At 38.9% G+C, this 16,476-nt stretch overlaps 1 protein-coding gene across 2 annotated transcripts in view; it reads right to left on the bottom strand.

Annotated features, from left to right (window-relative positions):
* The window catches only part of MAP3K20 (mitogen-activated protein kinase kinase kinase 20), a 181,043-nt gene that overhangs the window by 70,870 nt on the left and 93,697 nt on the right, over nucleotides 1–16,476 (bottom strand). For both annotated transcript variants that reach the window (XM_055398401.2, XM_055398400.2), the window contains exons 6-8: nucleotides 14,328–14,356; nucleotides 14,070–14,207; nucleotides 4,190–4,276 (exon numbers count right to left, since the gene is read on the bottom strand). In XM_055398401.2, coding sequence (XP_055254376.1) covers nucleotides 4,190–4,276; nucleotides 14,070–14,207; nucleotides 14,328–14,356 — 254 coding nt within the window. The remainder of the gene's footprint in view (nucleotides 1–4,189; nucleotides 4,277–14,069; nucleotides 14,208–14,327; nucleotides 14,357–16,476) is intronic.

Raw genomic sequence — 16,476 nt, 5'->3', positions numbered from 1 at the left:
TCACTCAGTGGTAAAGAATCTGCCTGCCAATGCAGGAGACACGAGAGATTGGGGTTCGATCCCTGGGTCGGGAAGAACCCCTGGAGGAGGAAATGGCAACCCACTCCAGTATTCTTGCTTGGAGAATCCCATGGATGGAGGAGCCTGGTGGGCTACAGTCATGGGCTCACAAAGAGTTGAACACGACTGAGCGACTGAGCATGCACTCACAGGTGTGACAGAGCTGAGAACCTCTGCAGTAGGAAGATTTTTTCTACAATGTTTGCCAAGAAGTTTTGCAGATAAAAACCTTAAAACAATTTCATTGGATTTGGAGGAGGCTACATATAAAACTAGAAAAATAGTTGTCTTGGCAAGAAAACAGACAATCTGTATTTGGAATTAAAATCAGAAAACCAAAATAAATAAAACTTTAAAGCAGAGCTAAAAAAAAAAAAAAGCAACCCTGCAAGTTAGAGACTACACTAAGCATTTTTAAACCTCTGGTTTTGTAATTTCATAGAGTAGAGTAAGATGTAATAAACAGCACTATTATCTTACTGTAATGAGAACTGGAAACCTTTTCATGAAAGTAAAGAAAATCAAGAGTTTACTTTAAAAAGAAGTAAGATCGTTTGGGGTGGCAACTAACATAAACAGACAGTGACTGCAATGATGTGACTGAACACACACCATGTGTAATGAAAAACAAGTTTTCCTAACAGGTAACATTTTCAATGTAACTTCAGCACATTTTCCAAGAACTGAAATGTGAACTGGCTGAATATAGGTGTTCATCTTTTCATACTGACAAACTTTTTAGATACCACGTGTGAGACATAATTATTTTAAATTATCTGACATGTTCAAATATCAGTTAAATCGAGACTCAGACACTATGTACGGGATTATTTTGGTGCACTAAAAAGTACTTTAAAAGAGAATCTAAAGTATTTACGTGTGATTATCTAACTGTGGGTATCTATTAAAACAGACTGAAACAATCAGATATTAGCACCAGGCTTGCAACACTGCTTAAAACTTAAATATTTAAAAATAAAAGTTTCAAAATGAAAATAATTCCCAATCACTAAATTAGGCATGACATTTTTTAAAAGATTATATTATTTTCTTTTGCACTATTTTCTACATAAGATGCAATAATTATTTTTTCAGTCAAGTTTATTATCTTTTTCTAAAGTGTAGTCAAGGAAAATGGACTAAGTTCTTGAGGATTTCCATGTTAATAAAGAACAGGTGTTTTGCTACTCAGAATAAAACACATTTATGTACTTGAAAAGATGGAGTTATAATGCCAGGACATTCTGGATGACTACTAACTGAGTTTTGTGGACAGTCCAATGGCATACAGACATACCTGAAAGATTTAAAAATTAGTAATCGTCTCTTAACTTCAGGTCTTCCTTGGTTCTTTGTTTGCTTTGTAAAGTTTAATAGCGTTTTGTGGATTATAGCTTCAATAGAGTTTAATAATAGAAAAAGTTATTGTTTGAAGACCTTATTTCATTATTAGGGGTTTGGAATCAAAGGCCTTCAGATATAATTTTTAGAAAGTACTGATCTTCCTATAGATGCAAAAAGCAATGCTAAATGGTGAAAACAAATAAGCTCTAGAGTCTAGTTAACAGTAAAGTATCAGTGTCCAGTTTCTGGTTCTGATATTATATATACTGATATATATACTGCTATTATATATATATATATATATGTCTCACGAGTGGGGGAAGCAGAGTGAAGGGTACACAGAATTCTTTGTAATATTTTTGCAACTTCCAATGAGTCTAGGATGACTAGCTCACATTTAAAATATCTCCCTGAAAGTTTAAACATGTCATTCTTTAAATGAGGCCTTTGAAAAAGAGTTACAGCTTTATCTTTTCAACTCAATAACCCAAGCTATTCCAGAGCAAAAATAAACAGAATAAAATAATTAGAAGTTGAAGGGATTTTTATAAATTATATTTAAGTAAAAGTCTCAATTTAATTATAAAACAAACCCTTGGGAATTATTTTAATGCTATCTCACCAGAATTTGTTTTGATAATAAGGGCCACTATTTATGAGGTGAAATGAAGACATCTTCTTGAATGATGACAATGGAAACTGCATTTGAACTTAATTTCCGTATTTCTGATAAATGAAATAAATGTGCAGAATGAGAATGGATAAATACCCTTGTAACACCCAATCTGCATTTGGTTCACTAGAAAGTTGAGAAAATATATTTCACCATGTGGGTTTCTTTCAACTGACTATTATATTTAATAAATACAATAGGGGAGGCATTTGAATAGTCTCCATCTGTTATTAGCTGATCATCAGATCACCCCATGGATAAAACAGTACACTCTAGGGGATTCCCTAGAGACAAACAGGGAGATGGCCTCCTCATGTACCCATTGAGGAGGTCCTGAAGGCTATTTATGGGGGATTCTCAAGCCTCAAGTCAACTACTCAAGGCAGCTTCTAAATTCATTTTTTTCTTCAGCTTTAAAAATCCTTGACGGATACTCCAATATTTTCAAAGTGCTTTAGATTCACAGCTATTCTGCCCTCCTTTAAATGAAATATTATTTAAAAATATTAATTACTGTCTTATACATATTTGGAGAGTTCAGTCAGCTTTAAAATAAAATTTCCTCCTACTTTATTTTGAAATGATAACAGAGAAAAAAAATGTCATTGAGTGTTCTGCTCCAAAGTCAACAGAAGGTCAATAACCTTCTTTACTCTATTTGTCAACCCAGAACTAAATGTTTAATCATCTCACTGGCGAAAGAAACTGAACAGAAACAAGTGGGTTCTCGTACCATGAAGATAATCAGTTATACTGTGTGTGAGGTCTGATTGAATAGCACACCAGGAAGAACCACCACATTTAATTAAAACAGAACAGCCTCTGTGAAACAATGAGTAAGACACATTCTTAAATATTACACCTTTTCATTTTTCTTTAAATTGGCAGCTCTCTCCCATTAACTTCAGCTATCATGAACATTTCATCCAATCTCAATGGCTTAGGAGGACAAATTAATAAGGTAACTGTGGATTATGTGATCTAAATATGAAAACTTGGCTTCTCTCAGTCAATAGCAGCTTTTTGATTGATCTAGTTTGTTCCTGCACTCACCATGGAGAGCAGATCAATCTAATTCTTTTAAGAAATTAAAAAGGGAATATTACTACATATTCACCTTTTTGCAAATTATTTTATCCTAAGGCTGCACCCTTCCCTTTTGTGGAGGGCACAGATAAGATGTGGAAATGAAGAAGTTTTGTGAAATAAAGTTGTTTTGCAGTGTTGCAAAGACAACTGCGTGCTTCCACCACTTGATCTAAGTTCTCATAATACCTTGATATTGGATGCTTCATCTTTATGCTGAGAATTTCCATGGCTGTGCGTTTCAGTCACAATTTTAAACCTTTCAAAATGTAGTTGCTCTCTTTGATATGAATGTACCATGTTCTCTGATGTAGGCTCATAGGTCCAACTAACTGAAAGCCTCAATTTGTGGGAAGAAGAAAAGCGAGGCTGGGGACACAGCACAAACGCTGTTTACGCCACTGAAGTTCTTTTGAAATGGAAAGGCTCTGCATGAAGAAGGGAACAGTTATGCCACTGCCTCGCCAATTCCAGTGAGGAGCTCATCTTCAATGTAGTGTTCAACGTAGGTGGCAAAACTGTAATTTTTCCCTTTTTTGAAACTATTTTTTCTTCTTTTATTTTTGAAATTCTCATCTAAGCGACAGTTTCTTGTACTATAGTGACTCCTGCTGGGAGAGGTAAGTTGAAGTAGCTGAAGGTCTCTTACAGATATATCAACTCCCGGACAGTAAAAAAGATGTCCTAAACGCAGGAGATGGAGTTAAACTGTTCCCCTACCTTGGACGCAATGGCTTCTTTCATCACTAAGAACAAACCCCTAGGTTTTACAATTGAGACTGAGAAACTAGTACAGTACTTGTACAATTTTTGATCTACAGCATCACGACGTGAAGCTGCAACAATTAGATGTAAAGGGCCCATTCATGAGGAATAACATCACTTTGACCCTTTGTGTTAGCTCCTACTGCTAATCTTTCCATAAGCGTGAACTTACTTTCAATTTGAAGAAGATGAAAAAGTCTTTTGCAAAACCCCAATACTGTTTTCTGATCTATGTACCTGAATGGAGAATCGTAGTCTTACCTCGTTTTTTTCCACTACAAGCCAAGCTACTTGTAATCCTTCCAACCCTTTAAAGGGGACCTCCCTTGTTAGCATCTCCCAGAGAACCTGGAACAAAAAGGAAATGGAATTTTTATTCCTGTACTTTATATTTTCGGTATATTACTGAAACTTTAACGTGTAACTGTATCCAATTACCAGACACAACCAACTCCATCTGTAGAAACTTGGGCAAAAACAGATATATTCACGCACAGGGCTTCTTCCACATATTTTATACATATACATATATTTTCTTGTTGCTGCTATTCTTTTTTATTAAAAAAAATCTACTTTAGGAAGTAGAATATCTAGATCTGGGCTTAAAATTTTATGAAACCAATGCGCCTAAGTGATTTAACTGTATTTTGTAAATTAACAGAATTCCCATGGATCACCATAAACTATATTTTACACTATTAGTCAAAACTCTTTGCACCTTCAATCTCTGATAAATTTCTCTATAAGAAAATAACTGGGAATTCAAACATATTTTCAAAGCTTCAATAACAGTCTCATAAAAAAACAAAATTGAGCCCCAAATCCAAATCACTGGCTCAACCACTTACTCCACAATGGTAGATAGTTGCAAAACTAACATTTAGATTTTGTGTTTTGGAGAAATCTTTCTCCAGATAAGTCAGTCTAAGGGATTTATTTTCATCTGCCTATGATGTAATTTATTATATTATATTCTAAAACATAATAAACACCTATGTACATATACAGGCTGTACACATGTGCATGTGTGTGCAAATGTATGTATATGTTATCTCTGCAATCCTTGAGATTAGCATGAATAATAAATCTGCACTACAATGCTGACACAAAGCAAACTGATGTGGGAAATGCTGAAAACAGCCAATGATTTTGTATTCTCTTTAAACTCTGAGTCACGGAGATTTTTGCTGCCAAGGTAGGTCGATGGTAAAGAATCTGCCTGTCAGTGTAGGAGACGTGGGTTCAATCCCTGGGTTGGGAAGATCCCCTGCAGCAGAAAATGGCAACCCATTCCAGTATTCTTTCCTTGAAAAACCCATGGACAGAGAAGCCTGGCCAGCTACAGTCCATGGGGTCAAAGAGTCAGACACAAGTTAACAAGTAAACAACCACCACAATGGAGATTTTTACATTCAGTCACTTTATTTATACAAATGAGGATCCAGATGTGAGTCTACCAAAAACTTTTGTGAAGTGCAAAATCAATTACAGTTTTATCAATAATAGCATAATAATAACAGCCACTATCATTTATTGAGTGATTATGTTCCGGGTACTCTGTTCAGCCTTTAGGTATGCTATCATGATTAATCTCAGTCCCACCAGATAGATGTCGTTCTCATTGCATAGATGAGGAAACTAAAGCTTAAGGAAGTTAAATAAACTTGCCCAAAGACATTCAATTATCAGGTGACAGGGCCAGAATGTGAACTTGCTGTCTCATCCTGAAAGTCAAGGCCTCAACAACAGATAACTACAGAGATGGAAGAAAGAGTGCAACAGGCCCTGGTTTAGGTAGGTTTGGAGCCAAGGCAGAAGCAAAGACACGCAGCACCTCTGCTTGACATTTCTGTTGTTCTAAAAACAAAATCTCATTTCTAAATAGGAATGCAGACTGAGCATATACACTCTATTCAAGCAAATCCAATACCCACTATTTCCTCAGCCAGCGCTCAGTCTTACTCGAGCCATAACATGTTAAATGAGTTCTGGCTAATATACTAAGATAATTAGCAGGAAAATCAGGGAAACTGGCAGATGCTGCTCAAGCAGGAGAAAAATAATTCCCTGAAGCTTCTTTGGGCTTTTAATCAAGTGTGTAAGGTACTTCTTTAGAAGAGCTACTGAATAATTCTGTTCGAGTCACAGAAGTGATTAGGAAAAGGTAAGGGGCACCCCAGAAGGGGCTGATTCGAGCAAATGCTGGAAGTACAGGAAAGGTGGGAACCAGAACAGGTACGTGGTCACCTGACACTGGGCAGTGGGCGGGGATGGTGGTGGTGGTAGTGGAGGGATGGAGAAATGGCAGGAGCAAGAGAGCTGAGCAGGAAATGAAGCCCCTCAATTTACTGCAATCACTACTTCCTGGGGTTGGGGTTGGGAGGGGAAGGGGTAAAAAGAGCAAGAAAATGAAGGGGTTTGGCATTTTTTGGAAAAGAATGACTCTGCCTCAAATGCCCAGGACACCAGAATGTTTGGATGAGCAGCCTTGTGCCCCTCCTTTCAGAGTCTAGCCTTCTGACCTGTCTGCACAATACACACCACACACACATCCATAAGCTCCTTCGGTTTTTTGTGGGGTAAGGTACAGAACTAAGAGCCTGGGGAATGACACCAGAAAAAGATTTATGCCATTCTTTATCCCAAAATATTCCACTGGAAAGTGTCCAAAAATCTAATAGGATCAGAGTTATATTTCCCTAAGGACTGGAAAAGACTCTGATGCTGGGAGGGATTGGGGGCAGGAGGAGAAGAGGACGACAGAGAATGAGATGGCTGGATGGCATCTCCGACTCGATGGACATGAGTTTGAGTGAACTCCGGGAGTTGGTGATGGACAGGGAGGCCTTGCGTGCTGTGATTCATGGGGTCGCGGAGAGTCGGACACGACTGAGCAACTGAACTGAACTGAACTGAACTGAAGGGTTCCAACCCTGGAAAAAATAAGATAGTTTCATTCTATTCCCTCCTGTGTCTCTAAAGACCTACCACAGGGAGTAGCCACCTAATGGATGTGAAACTGGCAAGAGTGGCATCCTGAACTGCTGGATCCTGAAGCCCAAATGAGATCTTGAGTTTAATTCCAGGGTCAGCACATCTTGTGTTTCCCTATTATTTATTTGCCAGCTTCAGAAATGTATCAAAAAGTAGGTGATGTGAAATAGGACAACAGCTTTTTCTACTGAGCAAAATCACATTTGGCACAAAAAAAGTAACTTAGTTGAGGAAGTCACTTGGAGGTCTAAAAATATATTAAACTATGCCTGAAAATATCAGTTATGGGGATGCAGGCCAAACATTATTGTGATCTTTCACCTTAAAAATATTTTCCAACTCATGTTATATTGAGACATCCCTACATTTAAACTGTGCTTGCAAGGAAAATTTCTATTTTCAGCTTACAGAAGAGAAACTTGGACAAGGCTGTGTACTTTTCCTGCCTTTTCTTTTACAAACAATGGAAAACCATTACCTGAGCTGGGTGGTTCTGGAACAGGGCTCACAGACAAGTGAAGCAGTGATGCTCACTCTGAAGCTGTTCTATTTTCAAAACTGGTTTTGGCTGAGAAGCTTTGGAGCAGGTAATCCTTTCTGCATTGCCATTAGGAGAGCTTTGTTTTTAAAGAGTGGTTAGGCCTTGGGTTCTCAGAACGCTTATTCTTCAATGATTCTGGCTTTCCTAACTCTTTTCTTTTTTGTGGATAATATCCTAAACACTCCTTCAAGAGAAGTCATCAGAAGAGGACAGAAAAAAATCTACTTCCTTATAAAATACAAACAATGGCCTGCCTAGTGAAGTTTACCAGCGTAGAAGCAAGGATCACAAGATCCATTTCTGGCATTTCACCAGCATGTTTATTTTAAGGTTGTATAAGGCTGGCTAGTCTCACAATGTGTTAAGAAGAGACAAAGGTTAATTAAGCTGCAGAGGGTCAGGGACTATGAAGGGCTAAATTCTTACAGCAAGTCTGAGAAAGAAAAATAAAAAGCAAAAATACATTGGGGTTTTATGGGTGGGTTTCAAAAATGACAACTGTTTTTTATGGTCTTATTCATTTCATGTGACTGCTATGTGAGTAGGGGAGTTCAATGAATGGAACAGACTTCTAATGAACTATGGGATGTCTTATGCAAGCAAATATATCTATTGACAAAGAAGTCCTGCTTACTCACCTGTTTTGAAAGGACATGAAAAACTCAATATCTGCATTGCTTCCTTAGATAAATATCATTTTCAAAGTTTATGGAGTATAAACTTCTAAAACTTACATGGTCCCTACCTTAACAACTATCCTCTCCTGGCCTACTACCTTGGGCATGTGATGCTTTCTCGACTTTAAAAAAAATTTGTGATTGTTTAAACAAATAGGATCTGTAAAGCACGCTCTGTACTTTTCCTTTCACTAACGTTATTGAGAGTAAAACGGGAAGGAGTCATGATTAAATAAAATCCTGATTTGTTGTTTATAACTACATTAGCATATGTGTACTTTTCTGAATGGAATTTGGCTGATGCAGCCACGGGGTAAGCATAACCAGCACTCTGAGTAAACCTCTCTCTTTCAGATAGTAAAAGAGCAGCCGCTATTTTAAAACTAACAGATTTACTGAAAAGGCTTACCCTCCCCCGCCCCACCCAGTTAAAAGAAGACTCTAACAGGAATATAGAAATGATGTTCAAAAGCATGTGACTGAAGCAAACAAGTTCTGAAGAGCAACACCAGCTCTGAAAATACAGAGCAACCCTGGAAAGGTTCAGTGACTGGCTCTAAGGTTTGCTGGAAGATTGATTACTTGATAGAAAGAGTTGTTAAGCATTTGATAATCTCTCAAGGCTTCCCTGGTAGCTCAGACAGTAACAAATCAGCCTGCAATGCAAGAGACCCGGGTTTGATCCCTGGATCAGGAAGATCCCCTGGACAAGGAAATGGCAACCCACTCCAGTATTCTGGCCTGGAGAATCCCATGGACTGAGGAGCCTGACAGGCTGCAGTCCATGGGGTCGCAAAGAGTCGGACACGAACGAGCAACTAACACTTTCACTTCTCAATCTCTCATAACAAAAGCAGAATCAGTAAATAAGTAGATTGAAAACCTAATTCATAAAAAGATAAGTTCAAGGCCCATCTACTGAGTAGTGGTGAGCAGTTCCTTGAAGGGAAAGCTTTTTAATAAAATAAGTCGAACATTTGCAGGTTCAGAAGTCTTGATTTAAACTACATTTAATATGGTGGTGGGGGGCGTTTAATGTGGAATGAGTGAAATGGATTATAAAAAGATACAGCGAAGACCCTAAGCTACACAAAGTCATCTCTTCGCATCTTTTATAATTTCTATGTGGAAAGGAATTTGTTCCTGGTCACTGGAACCAAAACTCCATTTCAGTTAAGGAAAACCAGGTGGGTACATTTAAACAAAGTCCTGGGCAATTGTAAAGCTTTAGGAAAAGGCAGTGTGAACTGTGTTTTCACAAATGAGATAATACTGAAACCCAAAGTTCACTCTATACAGAACTCACAGTTGTGTCTTTCCAGTCAAAGATTTCAGAGGGAGGGAAATTCCAAGACGTGGGAAGACTTTTAAAAGTAAAAGCACTGCATGAGAACTTGTAGAGTGTTAAAATGAGCCTTAAAAGTCTTCTAATTCATATAAATGTGCAATGTAACTTAAAAACTCTAACCATCTAAATATATTTATACATGTTTACATCCATAGGCAAGGGGAAAGAGTGAGAACTATGGTCCCTACAGATAGCAGAGTGCTTTTAACAGGTTTAAATGGTTGTATAGTATTTATGTCAATGTATGGCAAAACCAATACAATATTGTAAAGTAAAAAAATAATAATAATAATACAAATTAATAAATAAATGGTTGTATAAAACAAAAGAACATACAACAGAGACACTGTAAGTGGCCCTTACTATCTGGTCCTTTATAGACAAAGTTTGCTGGCTCCTGATTCCACAGCATAAAATGAAACGCTGGACCCAAGAAGCAGGCAAAGTAAAATTTAAATTGCCCTAAGCTGGGTGTTCATTGGAAGGACTGATGCTAAAGCTGAAACTCCAATACTTTGGCCACCTCATGCAAAGAGCTGACTCACTGGAAAAGACTCTGATGCTGGGAGGGATTGGGGGCAGGAGGAGAAGGGGACGACAGAGGATGAGATGGCTTGATGGCATCACCGACTCGATGGACGTGAGTTTGAGTGAACTCCGGGAGTTGGTGATGGACAGGGAGGCCTGGCGTGCTGTGATTCATGGGGTCGCGGAGAGTCGGACACGACTGAGCAACTGAACTGAACTGAAGTTGGTGTCTAGCACAGTGCCTGACACATTAAATAGGTTTTTACTTTAAACTGAAGGAATATAACTTCACTCAGTTCAGTTCAGTTCAGTCGCTCAGTTGTGTCCGACTCTCCGCGACCCCATGAATCACAGCACGCCAGGCCTCCCTGTAACTTCATTAGGAGGAAATAATCTCACAAAAAAGTCTTAAATTGCAACAAATTTCTCCATTTTCATACTCCCCAGCAGTTGGTTTGCAGGATGGTTAGAATGTAGCAATTTAAAACATATATTTATTTACTTGTTTTGGCTGAGCTGGGTCTTTTTTGCTGAGCACAGGCTTCCCTTGTTGTAGAGCCTGGACTCTGGGTGCTCAGGCTTCAGTAGTTGCTGTGTGTGGGCTGAGTAGTTGTGATGTATGAGCTTAGGTCCCCATAGAATTAGTTGTATGTGGAATCTTCCCAGAGCAAGGACTGAACCTGTGTCCCCTGCTTTGGCTAGCAGATTTTTAACCAATGAATGAACCACCAGGGAAGCCGAGAATGTAGTAACTTTTGACATACGGGACCAGCTTTAGAATATATTTCTTCAGGAACTTCTGGGTTTTTCCCCTTCTTTTGATAAGAACTATTTGATCACTGTCTAAAATAGGTTATAACTATACCTCAATATGAAACGATAATACTTTAAAAGTAAAAGGATATTAATTTTTTAAAGAAGTTATAGCCTTCATAAAGAAATATATTCTAAAGCTGGTCCCGTATGTCAAAAGTTACTACATTCTCGGCTTCCCTGGTGGTTCATTCATTGGTTAAAAATCTGCTAGCCAAAGCAGGGGACATAGCCTTCATTCTTAGAGACACACAGAATTAAGGAAAATTAGATATTTAGCCTAATGCTACTACTGTCTTTCAAACTGTACGATTCCAGCCTTTCACCAAAAACATGGATTTCATTTATGACATGATTTTTTTCAATAGCCAATAAAATTGATATTATATACATTTGGTATACATAAGATGTAGTATGACAGAAAAATCTAGTGAACTGAAACCAGCCCAGAACTTACTGAGGCCAGCAAGAAGTACCGAGAGCCTGACTGACTCTAAAGAGACAGGGATGGGTTTCACAGAGTTGGTGTCCTCCTGTGCCAATCAGCTGAAAACACAGAAAGTCAGGAGGAAGAGGCATGTTGATCTGGTCTACAGTTAGACAGCTTTCTCCCCCATTACTATGAAAATGTCCTTCAAAGAAATAACAATATAGAGAGGCATAATGATCGAGAGATGAGAGTTGAAGACTGGGGTTCCAAATACTATTTTTCTTTTTTTTTTTAAGCCTTGCTGGCTGCGACAGGCATGTGGGATCTTAGTTCCATGACCAGGGATGGAAGTTGTGCCCCTTGCACTGCGAGTGCAGAATCTTAACCACTGAACTGCCTGGGAATTCCTTCCAAATGCTATTTTGTTTGGGCTTTTTGTAAAGGATGTATATACACAGTGTTTTTAGGGATAAAAAACTTATTCTCAAAAAAAAAAGCTCCAGTGAATTCCTTCCTCCACAAAGAGCTGCCCTGCACACTCTCCCCTCCCACCCCTCTATTCCCCTGCTGTCCCACTTCTTCCTCTCGGCTAATTCAGTTCAGTTCAGTTCAGTCACTCAGTCATGTCCGACTCTCAGCGACCCCATGAATCACAGCACGCTAGGCCTCCCTGTCCATCACCAACTTCCGGAGCACACTCAAACTCACCTCCATCGAGTCGGTGATGCCATCCAGCCATCTCATTCTCCATCGTCCCCTTCTCCTCCCGCCCCCAACCTTTCCCAGCATCAGTCTTTTCCAGTGAGTCAACTCATCGCATGAGGTGGCCAAAGTATTGGAGTTTCAGCTTTAGCATCAGTCCTTCCAATGAAAACCCAGGATTGATCTCCTTTAGAATGGACTGGTTGGATCTCCTTGCAGTACAAGGGACTCTCAAGAGTCTTCTCCAGCACCACAGTTCAAAAGCATCAATTCTTCGGCGATCAGCTTTCTTCACAGTCCAACTCTCACATCCATACGTGACCACAGGAAAAACCATAGCCTTGACTATATGGACCTTGGTTGGCAAAGTAATGTCTCTGCTTTTTAATATACTATCAAGGTTGGTCATAACTTTCCTTCCAAGGAGTAAGAGTCTTTTAATTTCCTGGCTGCAATCAGCATCTGCAGTGATTTTGGAGCCCAAAAAAATAAAGTCTGACACTGTTTCCACTGTTTTTCCATCTATTTCCCATGAAGTGATGGGACCAGATGCCATCATCTTAGTGTTCTGAATGTTGAGCTTCAAGCCAACCTTTTCACTCTCCTCTTTCACTTTCATCAAGAGGCTTTTGAGTTCCTCTTCACTTTCTGCCATAAGGGTAGTGTCATCTGCATATCTGAGGTTATTGATATTTCTCCCAGCAATCTTGATTCCAGCTTGTGCTTCTTCCAGCCCAGCGTTCCTCATGATGTACTCTGCATATAAGTTAAATAAGCAAGGTGACAATATACAGCCTTGACGTACTCCTTTTCCTATTTGGAACCAGTCTGTTGTTCCGTGTACAGTTCTGACTGTTGCTTCCTGACCTGCATACAGGTTTCTCAAGAGGCAGGTCTGGTGGTCTGGTATTCCCATCTCTTTCAGAATGCTCCACAGTTTATTGTGATCCACACAGTCAAAGGCTTTGGCATAGTCAATGAAGCAGAAATAGATGTTTTTCTGGAACTCTCTTGCTTTCTCCATGATCCATCAGATGTTGGCAATTTGATCTCTGGTGCCTCTGCCTTTTCTAAAACCTGCTTGAACATCTAGGAGTTCACGGTTCACGTATTGCTCAAGCCTGGCTTGGAGAATTTTGAGTATGACTTTACTAGCGTGTGAAATGAGTGCAATTGTGTGGTAGTTTGAGCATTCTTTGGCATTGCCTTTCTTTGGGATTGGAATGAAGACTGACCTTTTCCAGTCCTGTGGCCACTGCTGAGTTTTCCAAATTTGCTGGCATATTGAGTGCAGCACTTTCACAGCATCATCTTTCAAGATTTGAAATAGCTCAACTGGAATTCTATCACCTCCACTAGCTTTGTTCATAGTGATGCTTTCTAAGGCCCACTTGACTTCAGATACAACTTATTTCTCAAGAATGATCTCCTCCTCTAGCAACTACTCCTCCTGCTTCTTCACTGATTGGTTCCTGTGGCCTCTATTCCTTGAGCCTCCCACCCCCAACCCCCACAGTATTCTATTCTTATAACTCAGTGGCTCGGCCAGTCTTCTCCTGTGGCACCTTAGATTCAGGTTTCAGACAGCCACTCTATGAGACCTGCAGCAGACATGGGCAAGGCCATGTACCAAATAAGTGCATTTTCTTCTGCATTCTCCGGAAACTCACTCATCACTTTAATGGCTGACACTCAAAATTTTCCTGTTAATTAACTCATTTAGCATATCTATGGGTGGTTTTAGAATGGGACACACTACAGTGAAGTCCCATTCTAAAGGATCTACATTTCCACTGACTTATAGAGATATGCTACAGTCATATGTCCACCCAGGAAAGCAGAAGGGCATCAGATCTAATACTATTTGAGGAGCCATCTAATTTGCTTCTTGCAAATGGTACTGGTTTCTTCTCAACATAGGACGAAATAACTCAGAAATGATCAGAGTAAACCTTGTAATAGAAAATATTCTCTGTTGCCACTGCTCTGGATGTTCTACCAGGAACAGTACCATTGCTTTAAAGCTATGTTAAACTGTTACATCCTGCTTCTGTACATTGTTTGCTTTTTAATGCCCTTTAGCAACAAAAAATGAGAAATGAACTCACCACACCATAGGAATATGTGTCACAAGTTTCAGACACAGGGAGACTTTGGATAACTTCAGGAGCCATCCACGGGAAGGTTCCAACCAAGGACATATGTGTTGTGTGGTTGTGGAACCGCGAAGCGCCAAAATCACATATCTGAGAAAAGAGAAAGGAGTATCAATTTTCTTTTTACTGACTAATAAAACAATCATCAGTCATAAAACCTACATCTGAAACTAACCAAATTTCTTAAAATTAAAAAATTAATAGTCCTACCTTCAACACCCCATCAGCAGCTATAACAACTAAAAGGGAAAAAAAGATAAATTATGAAAATCATCCAGTCTGAGTTATACTGAAAAAAATCATAAACTTCTATTTTTATCTTCCATGTGGCATTCTGAACGGTAAAATCAAAGTATTTACCACACTGAAGATTTTACAAAAAGGAGCTGACATTAAAATAAAAATACAAAACTAATTTTATGAGGTACTGATTAAAAGGGCTTAAGACCCTGTCTTAAATTAAATGTAGCACTGTCTAGTTAAAAAGGCATAGATCAGTTGCAGTCGAGGGAACCAAAATTTCACTTGGATTCTGACACTAGGCTGTCAACATTCTACTGAGCAAGTCATTAGCATTATTGCTTCATGGTAAATACGATTTTTCCCTCTGGCTGAAGAGTAATTTTCTTGAAGGCGGAGATAATGCTCATCTATTTACATTATACATTCATTCATTTAACAAATATTTGTTGAACATATGCTGTGGGCAAAGTCATTTACTATGTTCTAGCAGAGGAAGGTGAGCAAGACTGGCATTGTCTCTGCTCTGGTGGAGCTTACAGTCTAGTGGTAAACAGAGTTAAGCAAACAACTATAATAAAGTGGGATAAGTTCTGTGATGAGAGGTATGGAGATTGCCATAGGACCAAACAGCAGTCTAAGAAGTCAAATTGTAAGGAGGTAGAAGTTCCCTGGAAGAAATGATGCTATGCTGAGACCTGAAGAACAAGTTAGAGCTAACCAGAAAGAGGAGAAATGGGGGAGGAAAGCAGATTTCCAAGCAGAAGAGTGAGCTTGTGAAAAAGGTCAGGAGCAGAGGAAGAGGTATGCGGTTTTGGAAAGTACGGGCCAGGTCCGGAAGAGCCTTTGTGAGAAATGGAAAGCCAGTGAACAATTTTAAGCAGAGGAATGAAATGGTCAAATGTGCCCAGAGGGACAGAACACGAGGAAGGAGATCACTGTGCAGGCAGGGTTGAAGTCCAAGAGAGATGATGATGCCTGCACAAAATCTGTGAAAAGGACAGGAGAGAAGCGAACCAAGTCAAGAAACAGGTTGGAAGCAGAATCAACTGGGCTTGGATAATTGGCTATGGGGGAGGAAGAGGACTCAAAGAGGAAATAAAATAGAGGCAATATGGCATAATGGTTATAACAGGAACTCGGCAATCAAACTGTAACTCCTTTTTTAAAATTTGATTATGGATTAGGCAATTGGTATTGTCATTCACTGACAAAGGGAATGCAGGGATAATTTGTTAGGGGATAGGGAGAAGATGAAAAGATCAACTTGGACACAACACATTTTAGGGTCATACAAAATACCTATGTGAATATGTTCAATAAGCAGATACATAGGATCTTTTATGGGAGTGGGTGAGTAAAATGTAAGAGGGAGAAGGTCAAGGACAGAATCCTAAAGGAATGTTTCTAGCATTTCCTTTGTAAGCCACACAATGCCTTGAACACGGTATATTATCAGTACTTCTTAGGTGTTATTAAGGAGGAGAAGGGGACGACAGAGAATGAGATGGCTGGATGGCATCACCGACTTGATGGACATGAGTTTGAGTGAACTCCGGGAGTTGGTGATGGACAGGGAGGCCTGGTGTGCTGTGATTCATGGGGTCGCAAAGAGTCAGACACGACTGAGCGACTGACCTGAACTGAATGACCTTGACAAGTGGGGAAAATAAAATTTTCATGATCCAATACATAGAAATAGCCTGTTTAAATCAAATACTATATATAATAAGCTATACATTTTTCAAATATTGTTAACATTATATTCAGTTATTTTAAAAATACTTCTATCTTTTCATAAGATCACTGTTTATTTAAAAATCTAACATCATAAAACTATATAACTTAGAAAATGAAAGTCCTACTGTTCTCTCTTGCCTCCCCAAGTTGTTAAAAGTTAGCTCTATATTGTTTCAATGTGTATGTGTTTTACCATCAAGTAACTACACAACTATAATTTCCAAAAATGCAAACGTTCTCCACTGTTAGTTTCATGAAGACAGTTTGAATAATTCAACCGTTATCTCATGGGATATTTAAGATATACTGATAAACTATATTAAAAGGAGAGACATTAAACACTTATTTAGATTGAAATTCTGAGCAAGAATTGAAAATA

The sequence above is a fragment of the Moschus berezovskii genome, chromosome 2 (assembly GCF_049115385.1).
Source record: "Moschus berezovskii isolate FMDL1 chromosome 2, NW_MosBer_1.0, whole genome shotgun sequence".
Classification (NCBI taxonomy): Eukaryota; Metazoa; Chordata; class Mammalia; order Artiodactyla; family Moschidae; genus Moschus; species Moschus berezovskii.
The sequence above is the reverse complement of the archived record's forward strand: the minus strand, read 5'-3'. Positions and strand labels throughout refer to the sequence as shown.